Here is a 20,379-nt window from a genome sequence, read left to right on the forward strand (position 1 = left end):
TACATACCTGGATTCCCTGTCCAGGTGTTGCGCGCGTTGGCTCCCTAGATTGAATACTATTGGTTCGAGACCCCGGCCGCAAACCCACCCGAAGTCACGCGGGAGCGGCTGGACGAGGTGAGCTGCCCACTCTTAGCTTGCGAATGCTGCCTAAAACAAAAGGGTGGAGACCGAAAGTTGGGACTCGTTGCATATCTAGATCCAACACCCGAATTTCGAAGATGGGAAGGCTGGAAGGGGTCGACCCAGAGTTCGGCATTTTGAGCTCATCCTATGGCATGGCTCAAAAGTGGTTTAACCATTCCCCACCCCCCAGGGTCATCCATTCTATACCCCAAATCCGACCAGCATCCATGAGCCGGAGCCTTTGTTTCCCATCGCCATAAACATTCACACAATATACAATGGTCACCATAACTAACCTGATAACTGACATGGAGTCCATTGTCAGACACATCAACTCAATCCCCGCAAAATTCGAACATTCGGCACTTCGTCCCTCCAGCCAGGAAGTCTCCCAACTACGCGAGCTGGCGACCAAGACACTCCAGCATGCGCAGACGCTTCACAGAAAGCTCACTGATTGCGCCACAGAATGGGCGCCAGAGGTCTATGAAAAGGCAGATAAACACATGTCGCAAGCAAGACCAGCAATCCAGGCTATGATACAGGGCCAGATTAAGGGGCCAATCCTAAGGAGAAACCTGGTGGCTATTTTCCAGGGGCGGCAACCGTCGACTGTTGATTCTCCACAGGTTAAGGCAAGGAAGGCGAAAAGGACACAGAAGTGCGAAACGCTTCGGAGCTTAGGACCTGCCACTGTCCTGGCATGGGGGGGTCTCCTTCCCACCTAGCACATGGGAAGAAATGGACCAGCTTGTTTTCAAGGATCTTGTCAAGCAAATGACAGCAGAGGCAGTCACCGACCTGCCTCTGAATGTCCGGGAAACAATCAGCAGTCTTGGGAGGGAAGATCCTCTCTGCAGCATTGAAACATATGGCGATTTCGTCCAAGGTGAGCCGCCCATGCTGATAGGGTGAGAGAAAGACATGCTGAGAAACAGGGGAAATCGCCCCTCACAGGTATCGAGGAACTCGCAAGCAGCCCACCTGACCATCCTCGCCCAAAAAAGCGAAGGCTTGAAGACGATGGTAACGTCGAAGGGCCACCGGCGCCGGATCCGGTGCCGTATACTGGAGAGACAGGCCCAGGGCCAATGCCGTGGGTTGGAGCAGCGCGTGAAGAGTTGCAGATGAACGACGAACAAGATTGTGAGTGGTTTTGGTTCTCCAGGATGCAGAACTTAGTTTGCTGATCAGCTATTGTGGAAAGTCTCCCTAACCCAGGTGCGTTTTGATGTGCCAGATGAAAAGGTGGTGGATCTGTTGGGACTCCGCTCTCTGAGGCTCGACGATGGGCTGCTCCCAGTTACTTTGACCATCCCTTTTGTCGGTTCTCCGGCGTTTGTTTTCTTCAACGTGCCACGTGGGACCGCGTTTGCATATGCGCACGAAATTGGGTGGACACCATCGTGGTTTAGTTCAATCTTTTAGTAATGAACTTCACTTCAACAACCATGGCTTCAAAACGACAGCCAGCAGGTACCATGCCTGCGTAGGCACCCTTGCATCTCACCTTCTCCCACACCATGGATTTCTTCCCCTTCTTGTTCTTATCCAGCGTATCGGGATCGTCCTGTCCATCCTGCTTGTCCTTGTCGTTGTCGTCCTCTTTCTCAAGCACTCCTATGCATCCGAAAGCCTGGGTTCCCTTTCGGTGCCTAAAGACGATGATGCAGTCTGTTGGATGGGCCTCAAAAAGCTGGACGTACGGAAGTAGACAGGTGTGAATTCAGAGATGTCGCATTTCGAGGCCGAGAAGCTATCGCCAAACTTTCATGGCAGCGAATATGTCAGCGCTGGCAGAAATCGGGCTGCAAGAGCCAGAGGAAGGACGAAGGGGAATGAGCCCAAACCTCGTTCGTTATGCACTCCAACAATTTTTCGTTGTCGTCTACTGTACTCTCAGGAAGAGACACAGAACGCACCGTATTCATGCCTTTTGCTGAATGGGAAAGTGATGAGCGTGCTTATCCGTAGTTGATATGTGGAGTAATGGAAACGTGAAAGGTTGAAAGTGGTGATAGTTTAGTACCCCACTACGCCATTTGCGGAGTGGGGCAATGGACAAGGGGCCCTCCCTCGGCATGACGTCCACTGCCCCCACCTACCTGCCACCTTACCTACCATACGCAAGATGTCGACCTAACTACGTCTCCCAACCTTTAACCTGCAGTAGCCACGGAACCCAAGGGACTTTAGGATGCAATGCGGCAGCGGTAGGTTGTTACCATGTTTCACGTGGGGCGGGAATGCGCTGTGGACTAACAATGTTCCGGCCTCAACGTCTGCCCCCGCCGGGCCGTGCGATGGCGGGGACATGATGGCCCCAACACTGCCACCCGGTCACCAGGTTGTTTTCCTGCCCACCTTTTGGAGGTTTGGTTCTAGGTTTGTTCTTTCGCTGACCCAGAATTGCTTGGTCAGCTCTGCGGGACATTTGGGTCTCCCTTCTTGAGACTTGGGGCTCTTATCTCAGCTCTCGAGGCGTATCGTTTCGTCCCGTAGAGCCTTCCGTGTCCCTGCCGACTCTCTGTCTTGCCACCATTCCTTTCCATGACGAGTTCAGTACTATAGAGCAGAGCCTTTCGGCGCTGTTCAACCAAGACAACCTAGTCAAATTCTAGATCTCGCTGTTCAGGCCGACCGGCGTAGCCGTCTTTAGATACACCATGCCGCTTGTGTGTCTTCTAGTCTTGATTTCGCGGACGGTTCCTCCTGGCCCTTATCCCGGAATTCTCCCTGTCGGATTTCATAGCCTGAAGTTGACTGGGGTGATAACCGTCGAGAATGCTCTGATCGCAGCCGCGGATCAGGCCGCTTGAGGAATTGGAAGGTAACTAACATTTTCCTACCAAGACGATCAGCTGGGCGGGTCTATTTTATGTACATTTGGTTGCTTGTGACCTTTTCTCGAGGGATGGAATGGTGATTAAAGCTGTGTTGCTCGATCCTAGCTCTAGGAGACAAGCCCTTCGATAACACTGCCAGGAACAGCTTTCCATCAACCACAACACCCCTCTGGGAGTATGGAACGTGGTACAGCAGCAAAAAAAAAATTACAAGAAAGCGGCTCCGCGGTTCGACAAGCCCTGGAAGTTAAACACCCGGAAGCGAAGACGGGACTCCGAGAACAGTACGGTGGGTGGACTCGGAACCGGGGTATGAGATATATAACTCGGGAAACCACCGAGCTTGCCGCCTCACTGGAGCTTCCCAACAAGCTTTTCTTTCTCTTGCGTGGAGACTCTGAGAGATTGACTGACTTACAGAATTCCCAGCTCAGGACCGCATGGTTAATTATGTGTAAATCTGTTATTGCGCAACAATATCAGGTGCAATACCTGAAATGCATCGCCGAGAATGCTGGCCTCGTTCGATGCTGCGGTACCAAACTTTGCCATGACCTCAGATATTAGGGTGGAGGTAAGCCCCCAACTCACAAGATACTGGTTAGTCTAGTCCTCCCATAGGACTTGGAGTTTGAATGGATATTTGTCACAGAAGAGAGCTTAAAGGGGCCTGGTAATAATACTTCATCAGTGGCTTGATGTTAGGTTTCGTAGTCATTCATGTCTGTATTTCGGCATCAGCTACCCATTACTCAACGCTGCAACGAGGCGGGCTCCCCCCAATTCACCGACCCGGCCGCTTGGGCCTGCTGAACGCCTGGCGGGTCTCAACCTTCGGGTGCAATTCTCCAAGCACCGAACCCTCGGTTATCTCGCTGGGCTCCTCGACCTCAAACTTCTTCTCGATCTTCAGGCCGACATCCGTCTCGGCAACGGTGAGGACCGCCCGCTTCATCAGCGGATACATCATCCTGAACTTGATGGCCTTAGTCCCCGGCGCCGGCGGGCACGTGTAGAAGAACAGCACAGGGCTGCTCTCGCTCCCGCCGTGCGAGTGAGCGAATCTATAAAAGGTAAACCGCGGCTCCGTCGCCGAAATGACACGCGCCAGCTCCGATATTGATGACGGGTTCGAGTCCTCGGGAACAAGCTCGACGACCTCGGAGTCGGGATTGATTTTCTGCCCAGCCGGAAACAGTCAGTACAGCACGCCTTATCCCTTGTCCCGAACTCCCTCAGCCAACAGCCAACAGCCCAAACTCACCAGCATGACCAGCGACCGCCCCGCCCCGCCGGCAAGCTCCTCCAGCGCCGCCAGCGCCCCCTCGGCCACGGGCATGGCCAGGCTCTTGCTGAGGTGTATCTCGCGGACGCCCGTGCCGGCGCCGGCCTCCTGCTCGGCGCGCTTGACCTCGCCGAGGCTGCGCTCCTCCTCGGTGAGCGGGGCGTCGACGGCGGCGTGCGCGTCGTGGCGCGCGAACCCGGCGGCCGTCAGGTCGTCGGGCGTGGTGGCAAAGATGGTCTCGCGGAAGTGCTCGCCGCCGAGCTCGCGCACGAGCGTCAGCCGCGTGCTGGCGAACAGCATCTTCTGCCGCACCTTGGCCGCGTCGGGCACGTACGTCACGGCCGCCAGGCGCGGCGCCGAGGCGTGCCGCCGCACGATGATGTACAGCGGTTCCTCGCGGGTCAGGCGCGGGGTCAGCAGGGCGGCGACGTTGTCGGCGAAGGAGGCCGTCGGGGAGGTCGGGGTGAGGAGGCAGATCGGCTCGAGAGACTCGGACGAGATGGTCGCGAGGAGGCCGAAGTGCTTGTCGCTGGTGAGGAGGGTGTTGAATTGGGAGACCAGCTCCTGGGATGCTGGGTGGTGGGGTGGGGGTTAGCAGCTAGAGCTGGGAGATATTCGGCAGGCGGTAGTGCTCGGTGCTTGTTCTGCTTACCAGATATGCCTGACTGCATCTTGTCTGCGTGTGCCTTGTACAGTCGCTTGTAAAATCGGGTTTGTCTGTCTTGTTGACCTGGCCAGACGGGGCGTTTTAGGTTGTTGACTCCCGCGGGATATTGGGCCAGTCGGCGGGGCTGTCGAGCTCCCGCGCACGAGCCACAATTGAGGGGCGCACCAGTATTGTACAGTGCAAGTACAGTACCAGTATAGTAAAACTTACTGTGTATTAGACTACCTGGGCAGCTAACTTCCCGATAGTAAGGGCGCTAGGAACGGACCGTGAGTGCCAGAAAACATAACATAGCCGACGAATGCGATCATGAATTCTTGGGGTCCTCTGATGATCCTCTCCCTTGGTGAGGCTCAGTGGCTTCAGCCTGCTGACAAAGTTCGAGATGGGGGCGGCATGCGTGGTATATCAAGCCTTCTCATCTTAGAGGGCATCATGGAGAACCTTCGTGATGCTAAGGGCCTTGATAGCGTCCCGCGACCATGCGGACACTTACCATACAGACAGCTAGACCAAGAAGGCAGTTGGGCTACTTGCGCATGTTGTGGCGATACGAGAGACAGTGCTTCCTTATGGTCAAGCTTCCTGCTTCAAAGGTTAAAGATTATATATAGCCACAGACAAGTGGAATGAATGTCAGGCTGGGGGTCTTCTATTAACAAACAAGGACAGCCAGAAGTCACGCCGATTTTTGCGCCCTTCTCAACTCCGCGCTGTTGCCCGATTCCAATAGCCCCTCCTGATCCCACTGAATTGCCAGATGCGCAGTTTCTCCGAGGCCCCCCCCACCCCCGGTAAAAGGCGGACTATGGCGGCAGCTCCACCCTGTCTGGATTCGGGCCCGTGCCTAACGGGTTCCCCGCCGGTGCTTCGCTTATCCCGCCGCTCTCGGATGACGACGGATATTTCGGATATCCAGCAAAGGCTCCCGGAATCTGGTCTGGACCGGGAACTTCGGATGGTGACTGGCCATATGACGAGATGGGATGGTAGCCTGACGTTGTGTATGCCGACGACGGATAGGCGGAGATGGGCGGGGGTTGCTGGCCCGCGAAGTCGCCTTTGTTGGCGTTGGCCTTGTTTTTCCGACCACGCAAAACTAGGAGTACGGCGCCCAAGACGGCGATGGAGATCACTGCCAGACCACCCACAACACCCCCCACGATGGCTCCCACAGGTGTACCACTCCCGCTCGACTTGTTGCTTTCAGCAGGCGCATTCGATGACCCGGAAGCGGATGAACCGTTTGAACCTGACTCATTTGAGCTTGGCGAACCGCTTGCGCCTGAGGAACCGCTTGTACTTGAGGAACCATTGGAACTCGACGAACCTTTTGAACTTGACGCATCACTCGAACTCGAACTTGGACCCGTGCTTGTTGCGGGCGGATCGGAGGCCGTGGTGATAGCGAGTGGCTGCGGCTCCGAGTCGAGGATTTGCTGGCCCGCAAAGTTCTCGCTGTCGCAGACAAACAAGCTGAAGACCCTATTTGGCGTCGCCGTCGTTGCCCACAGGTAGGTTACGCAATAGGACTTATCCACCTTACGGGTACTGGCCCATGTCAGTTCCACGAGGCTCCAGCGCAACCGGCTTCACTCCAACCAGGGGTTCTTCCTCGACTTACCAACATAGCGTCCCCGGCGTGGAGGCTGAGCAGGCCGGCTCGGTGGCATCGAGACACACTGACGAGAAGGGCAGGGTCAAACAATTGTCGCCTCTACAACATCCGCGGTAGTCTCCTATATTGGTACATGTCAATCCCTCGTCGCAGGGAAACGCCTTGTCTGCTTCGTGTTAGCAACGGGGCCTCCTCCCCACATGGACAGCGTCGGCATACTATTTCGCGTCAGGAAGCCGCATATATTGGTGGCGATGGAGGTGTCCTGGCGCCGGAGAAGTTCGTCCGCGTCCACCCTTGGGGAGTCGGTCGGCCGGGGAGAGAATTGGAGATGGGGACGGTCATCCGAGTCCAGACCCAACGTCTGCAGGGCCGGCCTCCATTCTGGCAGCGCCTGTTGATGGGCAGCTGCTCGGCTGACGATGGTTGTTATGAGGACCAAGAACGCGTGGTTCTTGCTGGTCATTATGGCTACTTTAAGGAGAAGCGTAGACGAGATGTGCCCCAACAACGGATGTTATGGCTGGTAGAGGTGGCGCAGGGTGACAAAAGGAACAACGGAGAGCGGAAGTCTGACATTTCTGCTGCTCGTCCCTAGCCGCACACACCCGCTCTGGGGATCGTTCGCAAATTCAAGCATCTATCCTTGGTCGACTGCGCCGCAGGTCCCGAAAGCGAGGATAGCAAGGGGTCGTTGGCTGCGAACTTGTGATTGGCGCTTGTCAATGCTTCCAAACGCGAAGGATTTCGCCCAGCCCGCGGTACATGGGGCGGCCGATGCTTGACCCGCAGAACGATGAGTCCCGTTTGTTGCCTGCTTTTCAGGCAGGAGAACTTGGTCCAGGATATCATGAGAGACGCAGGGGCCGAGGAGTTTGATGGTGGGCTCTGCAATCATCAATCCTCATCCGCAATCCGTCCTCTGCCCCTTAACCATTGCTCCGCGGGACACGTGAGGTGGTTTATTGAGAATATGTCGTAAGTGGGTAATCCAAATGAATGACCGCCTTGGCGAACTCCATCTAATCATTTCCAACCCTGCACTGGTGTGGACAACAGGGCCTAGGAGTTCCGGCGATGAGACCTTGTGGTAGACCCAACTTTGAGCGTGGGCACAGGAGGAAGAGCCGTTTGAGCTTTGGTCATGGAAATTTAAAGGACGACTGCATTTGCGGTGGAGTTGCGCCATACCCAGGGGTGCATGCCCTCTGCATTGCTTGGGCGGTACTCCGTATGTGAGACTTTGGCCCCCAATCATGAAGCCAGGCAGCTGTCTCTTCACTCTTGGCACTCCCCACTCTTCACGCCTTGGCCCCCCCGTCCCGCTCCATCCCACCCAGAGGCCATGCAGCCTACCTCGCGATCCAATATCCTCCGCTGCCATGTGCCTCATCACGTAGCGCTGCCCCAGCGGTGCGAATGCCAGCCCAGTGTGCCGGTATCCTATCCACCTGCCGCTGGACCTTTTCCCTCGCATCGACATATTTGTCCGAGAAGGTCCGCGCAGTCTTAGCTGTCTTGATCCTGTCCAGCGTCATCTGCGGCCCCCAGTTCTCACGACTAAGGCTCGCCATCGTGAGCCACACGTCCTGGGACACAGCGTCCAGCGCTTCGTCCAATGGAGTGTGTGGCGGTTTGTTGGGCCGCAGATACCCCATCACGATGACCTGCATCTTCGCGTCGTAGAACTGTTCCTCGAAATCGTAAATCATGTGTACAGTGACTGTAGTCCTGGCCAGCACCGTCGCGGACGCATACGGGGATGGTCCGGCAGAGATCATCGCCTCGTGCCAGTCATGAGAGATACCCTCAAGCCCGGGCCTGGGAAGTATGCATGCCCACCCAAAGTACACGCCCTTCAGGCGGAGCTTGATATCGTCAGGCACATCGTCAAGATTCGCCGTGGGGACACCCAACTGCCCCCTCCCGTTCCCCGTCCCGCGAACAACTCTCCCCTGGAACTTCAAAGGAAATGGCTTCACCGGGCCCTCATCAGGCCCCACGACATCCAACTCCTCATCCGCGGCGCCCTCCCCCACGGGGGCATACCTCCCCTCCATCGCCCCGACCCTCTCCCCCAACCCAGACGAGTCATACGCCACGCGCGCCGCGTCCAGCCCAGGCCGATACCTCTGCACCCCTCCGGCCGCCGCCACCGCCCGCGCCGTCCCCGCCACGGGCGCGACGGCCCTGCCGACGAACCCGTTCGCCACCGCCGACGCGACCTTGACGCCCACCTCGAGCGGCAGCGTCGCGAGGCTCGCGCCCCGCAGGACGCTCGCGTCCGCCGACGTGCTGGCCACGCGGAACACGGGGCTCGAGCACAGCGGCTGCTTCGCTCCGGGGCCAGCACAAACCACTACCCGGAAGTACCCGTCCCCCGCCGCGGCGGGGATGCGGATCACGTGCGTCTCCCGCGGCGCGTGCGTCGCCGCGGTGCCGCCGGAGCGCGCGAGTCGGGCGGCGACGCGGGCGATGTCGCGGGTCCAGGAGCGCTCGAGGGTGGGGTCTACGTCCTGGGGGTTGGCGCGGCGGGTGGGGGTTACGTCAGACCAGGAGGAGGAGGAGCCGACGAGGGCCTTGAGGCGGGCGCCGGTATCGCCGGATAGGCCACGGCGCTGGAGGCGGAGGGTGCGGGTCGCGGGGAGGGGGCGGGAGGGGGAGGTGAAGATTGTGAGGGTGATGCTTGTGGCGGGCCCGCGGTAGAGGACTAGCGGTGGGGTGTGGAGGGCTACGGTGTGGTGCTTCGTTGTGGTGGTTGGGAGGGGCTTGAGGCGGGCGGCGAGGTCGCGGGCTGTGGAGAGGGCTGTTTGCGTGAAGGATGGGGTGGTGGGTAGGCTTGGCCTGGGGGCGAGGGCTGATGAGTAGGGGGGCGGGGGGTCCGGGTACCCTGTGGTTGTTGCTGTTGATGAATGGGTCTCTATTGCGCCGATTGTGGCCGCACTTCCGACCCTTCGAAGCCCGGGAGGGTAATAGCTGGGGGGTGACAGTGTGGCGGCGCTGCCGTTGACGATGTGTGGACTTCGACTTCTTGGTGGAAGCGGCGGTGGGTTTTCCTCGTCTCCCGGGAGTGCGAGCCTATCTCTAGAGCTTGGCCCGGCGGACCGAGCCCTACGCTCTGGAAATATCCGGGGCCCGGGGGGCAGATCTCCATCGTTGAATTGCTCCGACGATGCCGAGTCCGGGATCGCCTTCCGCTTGACACGAAAACCACTCGGCGGATCCATCCAAACAGCGCCGCCAAGTACTGCTCCTAACTGAACGGGAGATTGACTTGGGCCTTCAATCTTGGTTTATGTCGGGGATACTGTTCCGGCGCGAATGTTGCCCGTTTTATTTACTCGATTGCCGACGTCGGGAATGTCGGTGAAGCGGCGCGTGGCAATTCGGGATTTGGCTGCATAATGACTGGGACCTAATTGCATCCCCCAACCACACCCCCCACATGCTGCGAATTAGTTATTGAATAGACATTCCATGCATGCGAAAATATGATGAGGCAAGACCACTTTTGCTCATGAATTCTCGATCGTCGAATTGTTTTGAGCCGAAACTACGCAACACAGTACCAACCTGACCCCACAAAATAGGGACTAGAGGATCAGATATTGGCAACCCACCAAATCGCTGATTGCCTAGGAAGGTATGAACCCAAGTGACGTTCCGCTCTAGCATCACAGTAGGTACCTAGTCCTAATTCCAATATGGTACTTGGAGGAGGTGCTTATATGTGGCCCTTAGCTGGAGGCAATTTAATGTGATGACATGGCCGCCCTTATTTAGAGCAGACAGGCTGCTTCCACAGAGCTTGTATATATTCATATGCGCCCCTCCCAAGAGGATATGGAGTGGGGTATTATTGGGGCATCTGAAGGGGATGCAGTTGATTGTACCCTATAGCCACGTGGATGTTGGCACCTGGCTGGTACCAGCTGACGAAAGTTGGCCTGAACACGGGACCGTAGGGAAATCGGGAACCACAACTCTGGCTAAGAATGCCATCTTGTCTCAAAGTAGGTTCAAAAAGATGCCCCTTGGGCAGATATTGGGCAGAACAGATAACCGATTATTGCGTTGGCTAGCGGGCGGAGCGGAGGGTTGGAGACCACAACAATGAGAAGAGACAGACAGACCGCTTCCTTTCTGGCGCTTTCCTATCATTCCCTTCGATTGCCAAAATCATACAAACGGAGAATAAGCGCAACGATCGATGTTGGGTCATGCTTCATCCGAAAGGTGAAACACGTGCTAAATACCCACACACAGGTACCTAGAGAGCGATTGTACGGATCCGTAGACCCACATGGTTATCTTCAGGCAAGGTACGGATCCGTACAGTACCTTGGGTATAGCAGTTTGGCCGCTATTTTGGTGGGCAGCAGATAGATGACGCTCCATGCATCGAATTTGGCTGCTGGGAGTACGAAAGGTCTCTGCGGTAGCTCGTCAATAAATTCCTGATCCTTGAGAAGCGCAAAGCCGTGTTGCCAAGAACGCCGTTCTTATCTTCACCACATGCACGGTTGCCCGTGGTAGCCGCCCTAGCCTAAAGAAGACTAGCGTCATGCCTGGTGAAAGGAGACCTTGACGACCATCATCCCGCCATAAAAACACTCCGAATCCAGATTAATCAACTTCCCGGAGAGGGGGGAGAAGCTTCCCCTTCGACATCGGCCCCGACACCGACCGCGACAACATCGACAAACGGCCCCTGCGACGGTGCCAACACATGGACACAGGTAAGACCGGTAAGTGAAACACTGCCGCCGCCAACGACGACGCCGCCGACGAGAGACGACGTTATTCGCACGAGCAGCAAACAATAACAACATCGCCATCAACAATCGACCGTTTGATTGTTGCACGACACCACCAGCCATTTTTCTCCACGACTCTAGGGCCGCGACAGCGCAGGCGACCATCCCATTAATCGCGGCTGCGCATTTCGGGAACCATCCATGCTTCTCTGCCCGTCGCCGCAACCCAACCCCGATACGAGACACGTTGACTCGAGTCTGATCCACGGAAGTCACGGTGTAGCCAAACGCCAAACCGACCAGTTCCTCAAATAACCCGCACCCTTTCCCTGCCACTACGGCACTCACTGCTCGACGCATTGTTTCTTTGATTATTTCACCTCTCTCTGCCTGCGGCGCTGTCACATGCGACTCCGAAATCATATAGCGACATCCCGCAGAAGAGACAGCACACATGGCGGAACCACCATCGTCGCCCCCGAGCGAAAATGCCAGCGCCGAGGATGCGCTCGCCTGGTACAAATCGCAGTACGAGCAACTAGAACACGAACTATCCGAATTCCAGTCCTCGAGTAAGGAGTTGGAAGCGGAGCTCGAGAAGGACTTGGATGCGGCAGATAAGCGGGAGCGGGACCTACGAGGCAAGGCTGAGGAGTTGAACTATGAAGTCGAGGAGTGGAAGGTATGCTTTTCTCCCTCTCTCCGAACCCGGAACGCAACCCCTTGGTCGATGAGGCGGTCAATGAGGCGGTAAGACTGACACACGGACCACTTTCGCAGAGGAAATGCCGAGAGTCCAAGGCCGAGGCAAACGCCGCGCAAAACAAGCTAGAAAAGGAGATCACGACACTTCGCGATTCAAACCGCACCTTGCAGCTGAGGCTGCGCGATATCGAGGTGGCCAACGATGACTTTGAGCGCCAGGCGCGGAACACGACGTCGTCTCTCGAGGATCTCGAGTCCAAATACAATGTCGCCATCGAAAGAGCGGTGATGATGGAAGAGGAGATCAAGCAGGGCGAACAGGAGCGCGAAACGCTGCGAGTAGAGGCGCAACGCTTACGGGAGGAGCTGTCGGATCTCAAGATCGAAGCCGAGATCCTTCAAGACAAGATCAAGAAACAGGAATCGCGCCATCTCTCGGCCATCTCGACAGATATCTCGGTACTAGAGTCCTCCATGTTCGATCAGTCGCCGAACTCAACCGCAAGCTCGCCGCTTATTACGACGCCGCCGGCGGATTCAAAGTCTGTCTCCACAGCAGAGACGGTCTCCGAAGTCCAAGATCCTCCCTCGCCTCCCATGTCTGACGCCTCTGCGCCACTATCCAAGCCAAAGGCCGCAAGGACCCCTGCGCTGATGGCCAAGAAATCCCGTCTGCCCTCCCTTGACAACAGCATTACGCCGAAACCGAAGCACTTCAGCACGTCCACGTCCGCATCCACTTCCCGCGCCCCCGCCCCTCGCATCACAACAACCAGTGGCGCTTTCCGCACGCCCGGCCCTCGACCTTTGCCAGCAAGGGCCGCGCGCGCTACGAGCCACAAGATCCCTGCCTCGAATTCTCTCACCCACATCCGCTCTCTCACCGCCCAGATGCAGCGACTCGAAGCGCGTGTCCAGTCCGTCCGCTCCAAACTCCCCGCCCCAGTCGCGACGCCTCCACGAGCCTCACCGCGAAACTCTGCCCTCGGTACCAGCAGCATTCCGTCGACGGTTACGATCCGCAGTCGAAAGCGCACGCTCGGGGGCAGTACCGCCGCGTCAAGCGTGGCCGGCGGCGACGACACCACGCCCACAAACTTCCGACACGGCGAGACGGCAGCGGCGTCGGCGGCGCCCGACTTCCGCAGCAGCACGAGTTCGATGGCGAGCTCGAAGGCAGGCGGCGGCAAGTCGCACGTGCCGCGGCTCAGCACGTCGGGGGTGTCGCGACTGTCGTTCGGCCCGCTGCCGAACCGCAACCCGGTCGACCCGGACGGCTCGCGGCCGAGCAGCCGGGCCAGCATGTCGAGCAGCGCGCGCCCCGTCAGCCGGGCCGACTCGCAGCACGACTCGCGCTGCATGCCGCCGCCGCGACCGGTGAGCCGGACCAGCCTCGGGCGGGCCAGGACGCCGCTCGGGGGGCGGCCTAGGAGCAGTCTCGGCGGCCACGGCGGCGGTGGCGGCGCGGGGAGCCTCCATAGCGGCCACGGCCACAGCCAGAGCGTCAGCTACTCGACGGCGGAGCTGGACGAGCTGATGCTCGGGGACGGGGACACGCGGACCCCGAGCCGGAGGGGAACGTACTCGCGCTTCGAGACCGAGGCTGCCGGCACCACCGGGATACCCCTGCCTGGATCGCGCAGGCAGAGCGGTGGGGGGTCGTCGGTCGCCATTGGGAGGAGGTCGTCGAGCTCGGGCCTGAGGGATCCGGGCGGGACGGGCCCGAGGGGGCAGAAGTTGGCGGATGTCGGGGAGACGTAGTAATTTTGGGACACTTGCCCTTTCGAGAGCTGTTGTGTTGTGGTCGTGGTGGTGGGACACTTTGCTTTTTTTGCGGACGGAATTACACGGCGACGAAATCGATACCTTATGCGCTTTTTTCCTGCTTTGTTGATATTGGGCTATTGGAGGAGGGCTTGACGGGCTGCCTCCTCTCACTGACGATACGCTTCTGTTTTTCCTTTGTCCTTTCTTTCCCTCCCTCTTTTTGGGTTTTGTGGCATGTCTACGAGGAAGCATGATGGAGGGGGGCATGGGATGTAATCCACTTTTGGTATTTTTTTTTCGCCCGCTTTGCTAGGACGATAGAAGATCGATCGAATACCAGGAGTTATGTTTCCCTTAATTGGCCTTGGCTTGGTGTTCATGTTGCTTTTTGGAGAGTTGCCCGGTGCTGGGCATGACGATTCCAAGTGGCTTGCTACGATCTCATACCTAGTTAAGATGTTATGGGTGTGAAAGCAACAGTCGGGAAGGGAAGGTAGAGGAGCACCTCGGCGGTGAATCCCCATCAGTCTTGTAACATGAAGTCGGAGGACACAGAAGCTCGACATAATCAGGATCGATGTATAGTCTCACAGCTTTGTGGGTAGGCCTCATATATCCCCCCTGGATGCCCTTGATAAGAAAGACCATGAGCCTGAGATCGACACGGCTCTTTCTATTCCCGCCGCAGTTTTGTCGAGGTTCGACGCTGCATCCATCCGTAGACACGGGTCGACGAGAGTATGCCGTATAATTACTGGACTCTCTCGATCGAACAGGTTTCGATCGGCAGTGTGCACAAGTACGAGGAAGGAATAGTGAACTGGGATTGGTGGTAGTCAATGGTCATGAGGCCCTGCTAGTCCCTAGAAAGACGGCGACGCTTGGTTGTAAACTCGTATTGCGGACCAAAATGCCACCATGCTTACGCTTGGCTCCTTTATTCTAATTATATATTTTTGACAACGCAGGGTCTTTCTAGATGCTGGAAATGAGTATCCTCCCATATTTAATGTTTATTTTCTTGGTTGCGTGTCACTCTCAACGCGTTTGCTGAACCTACCTAATTACTTTTTAATATCGTGCGTGCCTACTTGGTTAAAATGAGAATGAGGAAGGCTAGTAGTAGTCTCTGGTTAATTCCGCTGCTGCAATTCTCTCCTTCCGCTGCAGAGTACGTTTGGCCCTCCGAACAGGACTGGATCGAGGATTTGCTTACTCTGCAGTCGGGATACATACGGAATGGCTTCATCGATGGTGACTATCATGCATACCCAGGTTAGAAGGACATGACTGACCACTTCACAGCCGTAAACCCTTGCTCCTTCGCCGCCCAGAACCCAGGCCGGCAGAACGCGGCTGAATGGCTCCGCACAGCTTTCCACGACATGTCGACTCATGACGCAGGGGCCGGCACCGGTGGGCTGGATGCCTCCATCATGTTCGAGACGGAGCGGCCAGAGAATGTCGGTGTGGCATTCAACGCCACGCTGGGATTCATGGTCAATTTCCACACTGTCAAGTCCTCCGCCGCCGATCTGCTGGCGCTGGGCGTCTACTCGGTGCTGGGCACCTGCGGGGGACCTCAGATTCCCTTCCGCGCCGGACGAGTTGATGCTAAAGACGCCGGGCCCGAGGGTGTGCCTCTGCCCGAGCAGAATATCGCCACGCATGTGGACAAGTTCGCCATGGCCGGGTTCAACACGAGCGACATGATAGCTATGGTGGCCTGCGGACACACCTTAGGCGGCGTTCATGGCAAAAACTTCCCCGACATTACGGGGAACTCGTCGGACGAGAACTTTGTCTTCTTTGAGAACAGGACACATTCTTTCGCCGAGTTTGACAACGCTGTTGTAACGGAATACTTTGACGGCACAACCACAAACCTGCTCGTTGTTGGGGCAAACGACACGACAAACTCGGACAAGCGCGTCTTCGCCGCCGACGGCAATGCCACCATCGAAGCCCTCTCTGACCCGGAGGAGTTCAAGCATCGATGCCAGGACACCCTAGCACGCATGGTCGACACGGTGCCTGCAGCAGTCAAGCTGACGGAGCCCATCACGCCGTTCGACATCAAACCCTACATCAACGCGCTCGAGCTGAATGCCGAGGGCGACCTGGCCTTCGTGGGGCGCATCCGCGTTCGCACGTCTGACAGCACGGGAAGGGACCCGGATGATATCGGCGTTCATCTGACGTACAGCGACCGCGCGGGGGCGGACGTGTGCACCACAATCCCAACGACACGCCCGACGTTGCAGCTTGGCATGTCGACCGGGCTCTTTGGCGAGCGCTTCACCTGGTATGAGTTCAACACGACTCTTGACGCCGCGGCGGGAGTCAGCAGGTTCAACGTGCACCTCACGACTCTGTCAACGAACATGACCGAGGTTTACGATAATGGCGGGGCTGGGTTCCCGCTGACGGATGCGCTGCTGTATCAGTTATCGCAGTCGTGCCTTAACACGGCTGTTGTGGATGGGAAGATGGACTTGACTGTCACGGCCGCGGTACGCGGGGATCAACAGGCTGATGATTTGGAGCTGCGCCTGGTGCGGAGGGTTCCACGGCAGGGTGTTATTGTGCCGGCTATGGAGGTTCAGGAGGTTGAATTTCGGGACAGTGGGGTGACGAAGGGCGAGTACAGGATATTTCGGTCGCGTTATCGGATTGATGGGCAGAACTGGGCTACGACATTCGATATTGCTCTTGGTGATGGGGAGGACAGCAAGATGGTTGAGTTTCAGAAAACCAGCCTGTTGTTTGGAAAGGCGTGCGAGGAGTTGTAGATGTCATTGCCTTTGCTGTTGTGCTTAATGGATTGTGGCCATGCTCTGTGGTATATATCTGGGTAGAATATATGTCTGTGGCATCATGATAGAAAAAGCCTGCATCAATAGACCTTGACCTCTTCATCCCTTGTTGACATTTTATTTGACATTTTAAACCTGGAAAACACCATTTTCTAAGTCTTTTAATCCGCCAAGCAGGGGTTGGGGTGTAAATCTAGTTGGATGTTCTCTCTCCGTCTTTTTCTCTTCATATAAGCCATTACTCCTTACCCCTTTTCAACATTGTGTAACAGCAATGGTGCCTAGAACAATTATCCCCCTTTTCCCTATTTTCATATACAAGTGAGTCAGGTGAATGCAATGCCACTTTCAAAACCAGTTCTTCATCAAGCATTCATACCGCCAAAAACGCCACAGCGTCCCAAGTCGCTGCTGGTGTATCAAATAGTTCGACGGCGAAGAATGACCAGGCTGGAGAGACGGATGAAATCATTGCCTCGAAGGTGGCGGCGTTCACCAGCTGTTTTAAGGTCGCGACTGTCTTCACGAGGAGACAGGAGACTGCAGGTGCCCAGGGGGCGGCGATCTCAGGGTAGCAAGCAGTGGCCGCGAGCCACTTTGCAATGAATCAGGAGATTGCGGCTGCCTAGGTAGAGACTATGCTACGGGGCCAGCCAAAAGATTTCGACTTAGGCGGCAGAACGCGACCAACCAGTCTGTTGTGCAGTCATTTTCCATGTCCTCGCCTCTCTCGTACTCTCTGCAAGACGACAATCCCAAACGGTCGGTACTCCTCCAAATGCCGCGGGTCTCGCGCCAATAGTGGTCGGGCGAAGTGGTATTGCTGCACTTTAAACTAACGCCAGCCTAGATCCAAAAGTATGATATCAGAACCAGAAATCAAGCATATAAAACGACGTAAGATGACTGATGTCTGCATGATCTTCTTAAAAGTTTTCAAATACCTGCCGATCTGTCTCTGCGACCACTGGGACCATGGCAGCTGTTTATTCAGAGAAATGCGGTGTTTTCACCTACGCGCCTCGTTATGACAGCGTCTCTGTGAGACATCATTGAAGATATTGTCAATGATCTACGGATTATTTTATCCGAGAACATAAATGGACCTTGTGTGGCACTCATCCTGGCAAACGATAAAATGTTGAACGTGGCTTCCCAAGGAACATGCTATCAGATGTGGGCCACAAAGTTGCAAGATTCTGAGTTAAGCAACACTAGATGTCAACACGAAGTACAGAAATCCCATATTATGAGAGATATGTGTGAATGGGATCCTGAAAGCACTTGCAACGACTGATGGAGACAATAGGGGAACATTCCTGCCATAAGCTAACCCACGTGCAAACATGCGTCTAGAACCATCGTGGATTTTTAAAAATCGCACTTATCTTTAGCAGTAATGATTTGCTTTCCACCTAGTCCCTCAAGCGACCTTAGCCTTGAACTTGCAGGCTCAACCAATCCTAGATCTCTAGAAGCGCTCGTGGTCGTTCACAAGAATCAGATCATCATAAGGAGGTTTGATGAAATGGTGATGATTAGAAATATCCGCATTCCTGCTGTCACAGTAATGAGATAATCATGATGAGATTCCATGAGATGAATGATTTGTGATATTGGCGTTGCTGCTGTCATGACAATACGAAGCTTAGAAAAATTCCTGCCGCCATGATAATGAGATAACCATGATGTTATTTGATGAGACGATTCATTTTGGATATCCACGTTTTCCCGCCGTTCTGATAATGAGATACTCGTAAAGCGATCAGATGATTGACCACAGAAAATCAGGCGTCAATAAATTTCGTCCAAATATGCAAATAGTTGTGACGCCACAAGCATTAGAGAGCGATGACGCATGTTGTACACATATATGGAGTGATAACAAGAGGATGCTCGACGTCTAAAGGGTGGGAAGTGTCTGGAGATGGAGGCATGAGTTGGACTGCATGCGGCATGGGCAATAGTAGCTGAACATATGGGTGATTGGGACTAACGGAAATGGCTTGCTCGCAAAGGTATATAAAGGATGGCTATCTTCATCGTCTCCTCGATAATTCTCGGAATTGGAAGACTCATCAAGTCGAGCAAATCGAACCATCACATTTGTCTTAACAGAACACAACAGCACATACAAAGCACATACATACAACCGCAATGGCTCCCCCTACAGTATACACCGTCCGCTATTACAACTCGTACAACACCGCCGCGGTCATCCTGTACCCCATGGTCACCAGCCAGACGGACCCCAGCTCGCGTATCTGGAACGGCCGCGACGGGCCAGGCCAAGCCTGGCGGCAATATGACGGTGGGTCTTCGCTTTTCCCTCTAGTTTCTCTTCTTACCTCTTCCCGTTTGCTTCTCCTGCATTCCTCAAACTAACGTGATATTCGTAGGCAACGGCCTTGTCGTCGATCTGTACGAGAACTGCGACGGCAAGCTAACCCCTGGGCAATCGTACTACTTCGCGGCGGACGTGGTGGGCGGGCACTCGCCGTGGCTGAGCGACTGCCTGTTCCAGTACGACCCGAACAGCACAAACGTTGCCAATGTGCAGTGGTCCGGCAACTCGCTCGACTGCGGCGCCTCGTTCAACGGTATCACGACCTACCCGACGGTATACGACCCGGATGCCGTTGGCGGGAAGATGAAGCTCAACGCCGGCGAGCGGACGTATGGACAGACGAATGAAGGGGCAGCCGCAGCGGGGGGCAAGCCGCCGTTGAAGCAGGGACAGAAGGCTACAAGTGTAACGGGCTGAGCGTAATCGAAGGCACTCGGTCAGCCCCGGCTGCAAAGGAATAACCAATGCTAGGATCAGAGAGACGTGCAACCCGCTAGGTTGCCTACTACTCCAATCGTTATTATTACCTCAATTCCGCCTGGACCCTCTAGCCTAGAGGGTCTTAGTGCATTGCACATGATCCCATCTGCACCCTCTCTGCCTTGATCGCCTGAAGCCCTTATACTTGCCGGACCTGGTAACATGATGAATGGATTGATGTTATAGTGTAGAAGAACTAGGCATTGTAGTCACTCAGCAGAGGCAGCTCCGGGAGAGTCTCGAATTTGCAAAACTGAGAACAGTCTGCCCAAGGTCCGGGGGGATGCTCGCGATGACTTTGGCAGCCGAGACCAGCGGAGAGTCGTATCGGTGTGGTAACGCTCGCAGAAGCGCGCCATCTCGAGTCCCAGAGTCCCCATTGAAATTTGGTTGAGAAACCTTTGGTGCTCCTTAGGGGCACTTCGTTTGAAAGAAAGACGCATACCGCGACTGGTGTGGGTTGTAGAAAGTTGAACACGGGCTGCAACGTGATGTCCAAGTCACGGCCACCAGCCACGGGTGCGTTACTGTGGGTCTCAGCTGGTAACCTTATTGGTTTAATAATTGACAGTGCTGTGGCTGAGTGCTTCTGGCTGACAGCAGGAAGCCATTGGGCTGTATCAAGCTCTACTTCCTAAAGCAGATTAGTGCGGCGGGTGCGACAACCAGATAAGATTCGGAAGCAAGTGTAGACCCAAATTAACAAGCCGTCCCCCTGAGACCATTCGATTCAGCAAACACTGGACGAGCTGCTCCGGCGGCATTGACATCTAAGCCCATCATACTCGTCGCCTCGTCTTTCTCCTCATTGACCATCTCTCTCGTTCTGCCCAGACTAGAAACAACCCAGTGGCTATGCCGCAGACGCCAGGGGGGGGGGGGGGGGGGGGGGGGGGGGGGGGGGGGGGGGGGGGGGGGGGGGGGGGGGGGGGGGGGGGGGGGGGGGGGGGGGGGGGGGGGGGGGG

General features: G+C 56.0%; 8 protein-coding genes across 8 annotated transcripts; 5 read left to right on the forward strand and 3 right to left on the reverse strand.

The window, feature by feature from the left end:
* The first annotated feature begins 164 nt into the window (after positions 1-164).
* Positions 165-952, forward strand: QBC33DRAFT_282382 (uncharacterized protein). Its single transcript, XM_060423259.1, has one exon. It carries the CDS (start codon positions 405-407, stop codon positions 852-854), a length of 450 nt encoding a protein of 149 aa, XP_060278788.1. The 5' UTR covers positions 165-404; the 3' UTR covers positions 855-952.
* On the forward strand, positions 663-1,869 carry QBC33DRAFT_282425 (uncharacterized protein). Its single transcript, XM_060423261.1, has 3 exons — positions 663-1,015; positions 1,084-1,272; positions 1,334-1,869. Exons 1-3 carry the CDS (start codon positions 868-870, stop codon positions 1,552-1,554), a joined length of 558 nt encoding a protein of 185 aa, XP_060278789.1. The 5' UTR covers positions 663-867; the 3' UTR covers positions 1,555-1,869.
* Positions 1,870-3,571: 1,702 nt separating this feature from the next.
* QBC33DRAFT_501049 (uncharacterized protein) lies at positions 3,572-5,085 on the reverse strand. Its single transcript, XM_060425694.1, has 3 exons — positions 4,910-5,085; positions 4,237-4,829; positions 3,572-4,152 (listed from the first exon to the last, which is right to left on the reverse strand). Exons 1-3 carry the CDS (start codon positions 4,926-4,928, stop codon positions 3,757-3,759), a joined length of 1,008 nt encoding a protein of 335 aa, XP_060278790.1. The 5' UTR covers positions 4,929-5,085; the 3' UTR covers positions 3,572-3,756.
* Positions 5,086-5,643: 558 nt separating this feature from the next.
* QBC33DRAFT_282445 (uncharacterized protein) lies at positions 5,644-7,095 on the reverse strand. The gene is made up of 4 exons (XM_060423262.1): positions 6,762-7,095; positions 6,549-6,708; positions 6,255-6,475; positions 5,644-6,176 (listed from the first exon to the last, which is right to left on the reverse strand). Exons 1-4 carry the CDS (start codon positions 7,006-7,008, stop codon positions 5,731-5,733), a joined length of 1,074 nt encoding a protein of 357 aa, XP_060278791.1. The 5' UTR covers positions 7,009-7,095; the 3' UTR covers positions 5,644-5,730.
* Positions 7,096-7,708: 613 nt separating this feature from the next.
* On the reverse strand, positions 7,709-10,036 carry QBC33DRAFT_601499 (uncharacterized protein). Its single transcript, XM_060432109.1, has one exon. It carries the CDS (start codon positions 9,767-9,769, stop codon positions 7,895-7,897), a length of 1,875 nt encoding a protein of 624 aa, XP_060278792.1. The 5' UTR covers positions 9,770-10,036; the 3' UTR covers positions 7,709-7,894.
* Positions 10,037-11,753: 1,717 nt separating this feature from the next.
* QBC33DRAFT_461311 (NUDE protein) lies at positions 11,754-13,765 on the forward strand (the record flags this gene model as incomplete). The annotated part of the gene is made up of 2 exons (XM_060425023.1): positions 11,754-11,981; positions 12,080-13,765. 2 exons carry the CDS (start codon positions 11,754-11,756, stop codon positions 13,763-13,765), a joined length of 1,914 nt encoding a protein of 637 aa, XP_060278793.1.
* Positions 13,766-14,745: 980 nt separating this feature from the next.
* QBC33DRAFT_501056 (putative l-ascorbate oxidase protein) lies at positions 14,746-16,665 on the forward strand. Its single transcript, XM_060425695.1, has 2 exons — positions 14,746-15,025; positions 15,077-16,665. Exons 1-2 carry the CDS (start codon positions 14,872-14,874, stop codon positions 16,561-16,563), a joined length of 1,641 nt encoding a protein of 546 aa, XP_060278794.1. The 5' UTR covers positions 14,746-14,871; the 3' UTR covers positions 16,564-16,665.
* A 2,079-nt stretch (positions 16,666-18,744) lies between these two features.
* Positions 18,745-19,351, forward strand: QBC33DRAFT_519503 (uncharacterized protein; the record flags this gene model as incomplete). Its single annotated transcript, XM_060426293.1, has 2 exons — positions 18,745-18,898; positions 18,987-19,351. 2 exons carry the CDS (start codon positions 18,745-18,747, stop codon positions 19,349-19,351), a joined length of 519 nt encoding a protein of 172 aa, XP_060278795.1.
* Between the last annotated feature and the right edge of the window lie 1,028 nt (positions 19,352-20,379).

The sequence above is a fragment of the Phialemonium atrogriseum genome (assembly GCF_030411735.1).
Source record: "Phialemonium atrogriseum strain 8032-3 unplaced genomic scaffold QBC33scaffold_40, whole genome shotgun sequence".
Lineage (NCBI taxonomy): Eukaryota > Fungi > Ascomycota > Sordariomycetes > Cephalothecales > Cephalothecaceae > Phialemonium > Phialemonium atrogriseum.

Bases quoted from the DNA above. Each gene is read 5' to 3' on its own strand.
- QBC33DRAFT_282445 (XM_060423262.1), bottom strand. From the start codon at position 7,008: ATGACCAGCAAGAACCACGCGTTCTTGGTCCTCATAACAACCATCGTC. The intron at 6,476-6,548 runs GTAAGTCGAGGA...GACATGGGCCAG, and splicing joins ACGCCGGGGACGCTATGTTG to TACCCGTAAGGTGGATAAGT. The intron at 6,177-6,254 runs GTTCGTCGAGTT...CAAATGAGTCAG, and splicing joins TGATGCGTCAAGTTCAAAAG to GTTCAAACGGTTCATCCGCT.
- QBC33DRAFT_501049 (XM_060425694.1), bottom strand. The intron at 4,153-4,236 runs GTGAGTTTGGGC...CCGGCTGGGCAG, and splicing joins GGCGGTCGCTGGTCATGCTG to AAAATCAATCCCGACTCCGA.
- QBC33DRAFT_282382 (XM_060423259.1), top strand. From the start codon at position 405: ATGGTCACCATAACTAACCTGATAACTGACATGGAGTCCATTGTCAGA.
- QBC33DRAFT_601499 (XM_060432109.1), bottom strand. From the start codon at position 9,769: ATGGATCCGCCGAGTGGTTTTCGTGTCAAGCGGAAGGCGATCCCGGAC.
- QBC33DRAFT_282425 (XM_060423261.1), top strand. From the start codon at position 868: ATGGACCAGCTTGTTTTCAAGGATCTTGTCAAGCAAATGACAGCAGAG. The intron at 1,016-1,083 runs GTGAGCCGCCCA...CGCCCCTCACAG, and splicing joins ATATGGCGATTTCGTCCAAG to GTATCGAGGAACTCGCAAGC. The intron at 1,273-1,333 runs GTGAGTGGTTTT...TATTGTGGAAAG, and splicing joins GATGAACGACGAACAAGATT to TCTCCCTAACCCAGGTGCGT.
- QBC33DRAFT_501056 (XM_060425695.1), top strand. From the start codon at position 14,872: ATGAGAATGAGGAAGGCTAGTAGTAGTCTCTGGTTAATTCCGCTGCTG. The intron at 15,026-15,076 runs GTGACTATCATG...ACCACTTCACAG, and splicing joins ACGGAATGGCTTCATCGATG to CCGTAAACCCTTGCTCCTTC.